This window comes from Boleophthalmus pectinirostris, unplaced genomic scaffold (genome assembly GCF_026225935.1).
Source record: "Boleophthalmus pectinirostris isolate CB_2022bp ecotype Guang Dong unplaced genomic scaffold, ASM2622593v1 HiC_scaffold_9, whole genome shotgun sequence".
NCBI classification, from domain to species: Eukaryota; Metazoa; Chordata; class Actinopteri; order Gobiiformes; family Gobiidae; genus Boleophthalmus; species Boleophthalmus pectinirostris.
Window position 1 is genome coordinate 14470119 of NW_026571541.1, and position 8082 is coordinate 14478200.

The 8082-nt window shown below is 41.9% G+C and overlaps 1 protein-coding gene across 2 annotated transcripts; it reads right to left on the minus strand.

The window, feature by feature from the left end:
- Positions 1-620: 620 nt before the first annotated feature.
- Positions 621-6119, minus strand: ehd2b (EH-domain containing 2b). Of its 2 annotated transcripts, none has more exons than XM_020928533.2 (7): positions 5540-6119; positions 4400-4825; positions 4152-4328; positions 3185-3282; positions 2035-2447; positions 1789-1953; positions 621-1713 (listed from the first exon to the last, which is right to left on the minus strand). In XM_020928533.2, the coding sequence occupies exons 2-7, from the start codon at positions 4618-4620 to the stop codon at positions 1165-1167; spliced, it is 1623 nt and encodes a 540-aa protein (XP_020784192.1). In that variant the 5' UTR covers positions 4621-4825; positions 5540-6119; the 3' UTR covers positions 621-1164. The 2 variants fall into 2 exon arrangements, with proteins under 2 accessions (XP_020784192.1, XP_020784191.1); XM_020928532.2 differs by having other exon boundaries at positions 3167-3282.
- Between the last annotated feature and the right edge of the window lie 1963 nt (positions 6120-8082).

The window sequence follows — 8082 nt, forward strand, 5'->3', positions numbered from 1 at the left end:
TGTGGTGTTGACTGCATGTTTTGGTCAATTATGTGTCCAAATAAGGAAACGTGTGTAATGTTTTTTCCACAAAGGTATAGTGTCTAGCTCCTGTCCTTGCGCCTTAGGAAACTTAGCGGACCCTAGGAAAGGAGATATTAATAACTCCTAGGCCAGCCCTCCACATTCTTCACATGTGAGTCACTGAGGGAGCGAGCAGCCGAGGGAAGAACTGCATTGCCTGTTTCTCATTTGTGTTTCTTTCCATGGGGGAGTGGAAAGACCTAGGAAAACCACCCCTCTTTCTGCGAATGTTTTAGGTCTTATGAGACACACGAAGGCTTAGTACTGGATAGATATTTCGAATACACTGCATAGTTTACACAGGCTAACCCCACAGAAAGATGTGCAAACAGTCCAAATGAATGGTCTGTATGCAGCATTAGAGGGTTGGTGGGGAGGTGAGAGGAGATTGGAAAAAATAGTGGTCTTGGGACTTTGGCAAAGGAGAGAGTGAGTCACTGTTTTCTGGTCTCCTGGAAACCAAAAGAGTTTAATATAAAATGAGGGAAAGGTCTTTATAAAATGCATAAACTTTCTACAAAATGTTTTAACCAACAAAATATCACAAAGAGGCAATGCACAGTCAGAACTTTATTTTTTTATGATATTAACATTTGGTGAGGAGGTGCACAGTAGTCAGTATATTCAGTCTAGTTCCAAAGTTTCAGCATATTACATACAAAGCATTTGCAATATAAAAATAATATATATATATTTTTAAAGGGGTTAGCACATTACATTTGCAGTTCAATATTTGGCAAAACTAAGGTTATTAGTTAAAATAATCATGTACTAAATCAGAATGTCAGGTCTAATCACTGAAGGAATGTTCAGTCAAAATATTTTTAATACTTAAAATTCCTTTAGATTATATTAAATAATAGCTCTCTCAGAGGGCGTCAAACTTCTGCTTTCTAAACAGATATTTAAGAACGTATTACTCACAGGCAAACCTCAAGCCAAGCAGAAGATATAAGCACTGTTCTCTCTTAAAACAGTTGTGAAATCTAGGGCAATGGTGCACTTAAATAAAAAGATAAAGAAGACATTGCATACAGCATCTCAAGCATTTCAGCATGGGTAAAAAGAAACAGTAGCATAAGTGAAATAACGCAAGTGTCTTTATGCATCTGACCCCTTTTGCCTGCGTTTGGATGGGGGTACTAGCCGAGAGGGCAGCTCAGGGGGCAGACCGTGCCCCTCCAGTTTGACTTCAATCAGGTGACTTGCCAGAGCAAATTCTTCGTCATCCAACATGCCATCACGATCCACATCCGACAGCTTCCAGATGCGGCCCAGCACAGAGTTAGGAAGGCGGGAACTCACCATCCAGTCCTTAGCCTTGGTGCCACTCAGTTTCCCCTCATTAGGAGCCAGGTTGTAGAAGATCTCATCATATTTTGGTTTGTCTTTGGTCACTACCCAAGTATCCTCCTCCTCTTCTGCCTCTCCATTCTCTTCGGCAAAGGGGTCTCCCTCAGTGAAGGGTCCAGCACGGGTGCCCAGGAAGGCCCCTCCCTGTACCCCAGGCTGGTCCCCTGCCTCCAACTCCTCTTGTCGCAAAAGAGGCATCAGTTTGGCAATGTCAGAAGACAGTAGCTCATCTAGGGCAGCCATCAGATTTGGTTTCAAGGTTTTGAATTTGGTGAAGTCATGGACCATAAGTTGTTCCTGCAGAAAAGTTGAGTTAGTTTTACCCTAGAGCTCGATATCTTTATAAATGTCACTAACAAATTTCTGACAAACCTGCATTTTTGCACAATCAGGAAAGTCCCCTGGTGAGATGTTGTGTGCCAGTTGGATCTTTGAGAAAATTACTGGAAGTTGGTAAATTAAGTTTTTCTTTTTATTATCTTTCCTGAAGACAGAGGGCATCTCTTGTTTCAAATAGCTAATAATATGTGCATGGACCTAGAATTCATGAAAACAAGATAACTGTTAAGAGACTCCTTTCAATCATATTTATCATAATGTTCAACTGACTGTACTGACCCTGACAAGTCGAGCCCTCTTCACCAGGTCATTGAGCTTACGCAGAGCTGCATTACGAGGCAGGTTCTGGATGTCTGCAAACAGGTCTTCCTCCTCCAGCTCAAACAGTTTACGGTTGTCAGTGACCATCAGGGGCTCGGACCAGAAAGACCCAATGTAGACCCGCAGAACCTCAGGAGTCCCAAAGACCTTTCCCAGAGACCACATCAGAGCGCCATAAACTCTCATGAGTTGCTGCGTGCCCACCATGTCAGCCTTGTTCAGCACAACACGCAGCTTATCTTCATTACCCTTCAATGCACCAATGGCCTCAGAGAATTCATCGGAAATTTCTAGTTTATGTGCATCAAACAGCAAAATGATGCGGTCCACGCGCTCAGCAAACCAACGCAGCACTGCTGGGAAGTCATAGCCTGTATGGATAAAAATAAATAAGCAAAACTGATAATATATGATATGGCAGGAGAGGAGTTGAGGTCGGCACAGACTCAAACCCAGCCTTCTTGTGTAAATATCCTATCTAGATGCCAATTCATAGGCTATTATATTTCTGTAGTATTTAGCGCACACCAAAACAATCTTTTGGTTTGTATTTTCTACTATAAATTTCTGTTTTATACACTACTTGTTGCATGATTAATTTAGGACAAAATACACATTATGCAATTAATTAATTGGTTAAAAAAAAAAAAGCAAAACATAAAAGTTGTTTACTCCACTTCCAACCTCAAGAATTACTGCAGCATTCTTTTACCTCTGCACCACTGGCAACTGGACAGGAATCAACCACATCCTTCTGCCTACCATCTGGAGGTTTTGGGTTTTTTTTTACATTTCTGAACAAAAATTCTCAAGTTGTTAGTAAATCATGCACTTATGATAATTTGTTACGTAGAGCGTGAAGATATGGGCTGACATTATAAACCACAGTGAAATGAAGGATGGTCCTCATCAGTATTCTCAGCAGATTCGTATTTACATAAATTCTGCTCTTAATTATAGTTTTATAGATGCTGAGTACACTGTTGAGAGAGGGATTGTGACACTGGGGCTGGTCCCGTTGGTTAGACATGTGGAGATGGCTTGGTGACATTTGGGATGTGTCTGTGAGAACCCCAGGCCCCCTCCTTACCTTTGTGGTCTCTCTCACCTCGACTCACTCTCTGCTTGGCCCCAGATAGAATTCCAGGCGTGTCTATGACGCTGATGCTCTCCAGAACCTGGTTATTCATCTGGGCACACTGGAACCTGGTATTGCCAGCAGCAAATAGAGATACTGAAAATTAACCTTTTATAATCAAAACAGAGAGAAAATCTAAAATCAGAATCTCTGCCACAAAGGACATTTGATGTAAGGTCCATATTAGATACTGCCTGCGCTACCTCCTCCCCTTGTTCCCCTGCACACCATTGTATGGAAGCAGGCCTCTCAGTGCTCATGGTTTCCTGAAGGAAAATGACGGCTAGTGCCAGAATCAAACAATAAGGAGTGCTAACAGTTTGCAGCCTAGAACAACAACATGACTTCCTGTAGTTTATGAACTTAATGAGCCCACCGGCTCCAGTTCAGGAAGTCAAAGCAAGAGGAGAGACGTAAGTACATTTACAAACACACCCTGCTAAGGGACAGAGAGGGCCCCTGTTGGAAAACCATCATCACACAGTTACACTGGCACTGTGTTAACAGAAGGCCCTTTATGTTTCTGTTCTTCTCTTACAGCAATATTTCCATTGCATCAAATTCAACTCTGTTATTATATTGTTCACAGTCTCACTGTGTAACTGTTTTAAGAGTTTATATAATATTGCTGGTGACCTGATATATTTGTCTTTGCCCTGAGGGGCTGTCGAGCTTTGACCTCATCTTTGAACTTGTGCACATTGCAGTTCCTCTCTGAGTACATTAGTCGTCATCACCCTCTCCGGCGATATCGCTCCCTTTCTCAGATTTTCCACAAATAAGGCAAGTGCCTCCCTCCTCTGACATTTGGCACAAGATCTACACATTCCAACAGACTAAACTCCTTCTGTTATCTTTGCTTCCCTCTCTCCATCTAATTGTAATGTTTCATTTGATGTTGATTAACAATGTAAAGAAATGCTTTCAAATCAGTCACCTGTTAAGAAATGTGTTTCCAAAAGGGTTGAGTTTTCGAAAAGGTTTGTTGGGGTCTACAATAAGAGCATTCCCAGGAATCACTCCCTCCACATCCCCATGCATGATGGCTGTGAAGCAGTCAGTGGTGGGCTCAGGTCCCACCCGACTTCCAGGAATGTCCTGCTCCAACAGGTACCTGTCAATATACATGGTCAGTGATATTCATAAGCCAAAATATCATTTAGATTTTTAGATAAAGATAGTTACTTGATGAATGTGGTCTTTCCAGTGGAGTACTGTCCAACAACCAGCACCATAGGTTTGTTATCAAAGTCGGCATCCTCCAGACTCGGAGAGTGGAAGTCATGAAAGCCATAGTACTGCTCCAGTGGCAGTAGCTTCTTGCGGTACAGAGATTTGAGCCCATCGGTCACAGTGCGAATCACTTCAGGTGCCTTTTTCACATTCTTTTTTCCCCAGCGAGACATGCTTTATTTTCTAGAGAACGTCTTCAGGGCTGTCAGACGTGTGTATGTTTGGAGATGTGCTTCCTTCAGGTGTTTCCTGTATTTATTCTGCAGCTTCTCACTTGTCGTTGGATACCTTCTAGCACACGTCTTAGAAAAGTAATACGGCTGATGTTTTGCTTGTCCAGAACTTTTGTCAAAGTAGTCTGCTGTCGTGAAATAACTCCTGTAATGTAAGATAAAATGTTCTCTTTAACCAACACTAAGCAGGGACAAAAAACTCATCTGAAGGCCCACCCACTGACTATTAAGTATTGTCAGTGCATGTCTGGAAAAAATTTAGGGTAGAATGGAAAACTTGCAAACCCAACCCTGCATCAGGATTTGCACAGGCACAGCTCATGTCCTACAGTGAAATGAGTAAGACATTCCTTTTGACCCCAGCAGTTTGTCTTAGTGGATCAGGAATTGCACACACAAATAAATCACAAGAAAAGATGGCTAATAGGAATAGTCCATATAAGGTTAAAAACGTCTATCAGCAGAGCTGAATGTACATATTACCAAAAAGAGACAGGGCATGCATCGACACACAGCAGTTCATCTGTAGAAAACCTCTTAGATAAACACTGACCCATTTAGGGCAGGGCAAACGAATTATAACATGTCATAAGACCAAAACTGTTGTGTAAACAGATTTTTTTAGTAGCCATTCATAAGAATTGTACAAAATATATTTAGAAACCTTTTGAGTAAATATTTTAAGCTAACTGACAAAGAGGACTTTTTTTTTTTTTTTTTTTAAGCTGTAGGCTACAAATTTGATTAGTTCTTGGCAGGAAAACTATAACATAACCCGAGGACTCAATGTGGCCTTGAATGAACTAAACAGACATGCAAACAATTAACTTCAAATACAGAAAACAAAGTAAGTATTTACCAGATTGCAAGAGCACAATGTCAAAATCTTTCCCGCAACTGCAGTTTGGAAAATATTTGCTCTGAAAAGCCCCAAATAGAGGAGCTGCTGCTGCATATATGGGTGTTCCTTTTACAGCAAATAGGATCCCAGATTACAGAGGATGGTTCTTCTCCAAAGTTTAATGTATTTCAGATGAGAGCTGGCACGACTCCTCACTCTGCCTGTTGAAACCAGCACAGGGCAAACACAAGCACTACACTGCAGATAACTTTGAATCCCTCTATTCTACAGCACCTCCTCGTCAGGGCACTACAGCGAGCAGCACTAAAACTCAGAAGAGATGGGCTGTGGTCAAAGGGCGTGGACCTGGAGGAGGGACACTGAATAAATAATTTAACTTGCAACAAAAGGAATAATGTTTCTAAACTAAATCATAGTAAACTAAAACAATGCTTACATTTTCCATGGGTGTACTTAACTTTGACTCAGTTTTGATAAAACTATCATCTGTGACCTGGCTCCTGACTGTAAATGCATCAGACTTCAAATATTCAAAGCAGCAGCTTTTTTTCATACACCACCTACTGGCCATGTTCAAAGTATCACCTCCTCCAATGTACAATAAAATTACTTTGTATCAGAAATGTACAAAAAAAAGCATCTATTATTTAAGAGTGACAAAGACAGAAAGAAATATCCTACATTTCATAAGAAGCAATGTTTAATTTACAGTTTTACTAAATGTACATTTCTTTTTAAAAAGTGTCATTATACACAATAAATACAAAATTATTCTGTAATACTATACTTCAAATTCTTTTTGTACATTATTATTGTTCCTTTTTTCTCCATTTCATTGTGATGTTTGTGTTTGAATTGTCCATCAGAAAAAAAGCTGACAAAAAGGAGGGGGGGAAAGAGTACAATAGCGAACAGATGAAAGACTTGAGAAAACACAAATTGAACAGGTAGAAATGACCTGCCACCTGCTGGAGAAACCTGGGACATCAACCAGTCAGTGCAAGAATGCATGAATTTGAATTGAATGAAGGTTATGAAAGAAAAAGGTCAAGCTGAACACCAAAAACTGCAAAGTAATAGTTTTCCCACAATGTGTTAATTTTAATTGGTTTCAGAATAATATCATATGAGGGGAATTTTCCAGTGTAAAATTTTTAGTTTGCCTGAAAAACAGCACTAATTAACACAAATTTTGCCAGTTAAGTTCATATTTGGGGTAGCCTATGCTCCATAGTTCTTTGAAAGCAGAATGCCAAATAAACCCATATACCCTGGTAATGTGATGGAATGTAGAAATACTAAAATAATGAAAGAAGGATAATAGAGAGAATAGGGAACACTGAACAAGTTCTGACCATTTTCTTTTGTTTCTCAAGCTTGGCTGAGAACACAAAAAATTCAGGCATATTAATGTACATGAAAGTAGCGTTCCACAGATTCACACGTGTACCATCAACAGTAAAGACAGAAATGTCTGGACAATTCAAATGAGCAAACAAAGCCATCATATTTCGGCAGAGTATACAGTGATACTGTGTTCACAGTGCCCACCCCCACTCACTCTCTTTAGTCCCCAGTGTTGCTGGTTGAGGTGAGGGCCTGTTATCTGCTCTGAGTCTGGGGTACCAGGCTGCCATTGTGGCCTCGGCCACGGACCTGAGGGTGCTGGGCCAGGGAGGACGATGAGGCGGACGGCAGGACAGAGGGTCTGTGGGACAGAGGGGTGGAGACCCCTTGGAGGTGGTGGTCATGGTGAGGTCTGCTTTTGATATGGGGGCCAGTGGGCTCCTGCTGCAGGTTTAGGATGCTGTCAATGGCGCACTGCAAGTGCTCATTCAAAGAGTCATCGGGGGGACTGCCACTAGAGAAACTGGCATTGTCCATATCCGGAGAGTCCGACTTGCAGCGTTTAGCTGGAAGCAGAGAGTCTCGGGTAAAAGATTCTGGGGACGGCGGTCCGGGGGCATGCTGATCCATCCGAAATGTCCCACCTGCCCTCTGTCTGTTTTTCATCTTTTTGTATTTACTTTCACCAGTTTCAAAATCTGTGTGCTCACCCTGCTTCTCTTTGGAACAGTCCCTGTCTGAAAGCTGTGGCACATTATGTTGCGAGGTTTTGAGACCACGACTGAAGACCTCATCTACATGGTCCAGCCCATGCATTGCACTTTCTAATCGGCTCACATCATTACTAGATTCTCTATAGACATGCTCCCGGTTGTCTCTTTTTTCTACCTTTACACTGGCAATAACTGTCCTTTCTGAAGGGGGAGAGGAGGATTTGTGACTGGATGGTGAATCTGTGGTTCGCGGGTAACCCTCATCGCCTCCTCCTGGTATGCCAGGACGAACACGTGGACTGATGTTTTCACGGTAGGTTTTTCTAAGGGGGAGCCGACAGGTCGTCTGTGATGAAGTGCCGGAGGCAGCAGGGCTGGGTTTGGCCCCCCCTGCACTGTGATGTTCCATTGTCCCATTCATTTGAACAGAGGACTTAGACAGGGCAGAAGGAGCTTGTTTGTGGTGAGGATTGCTTCTGA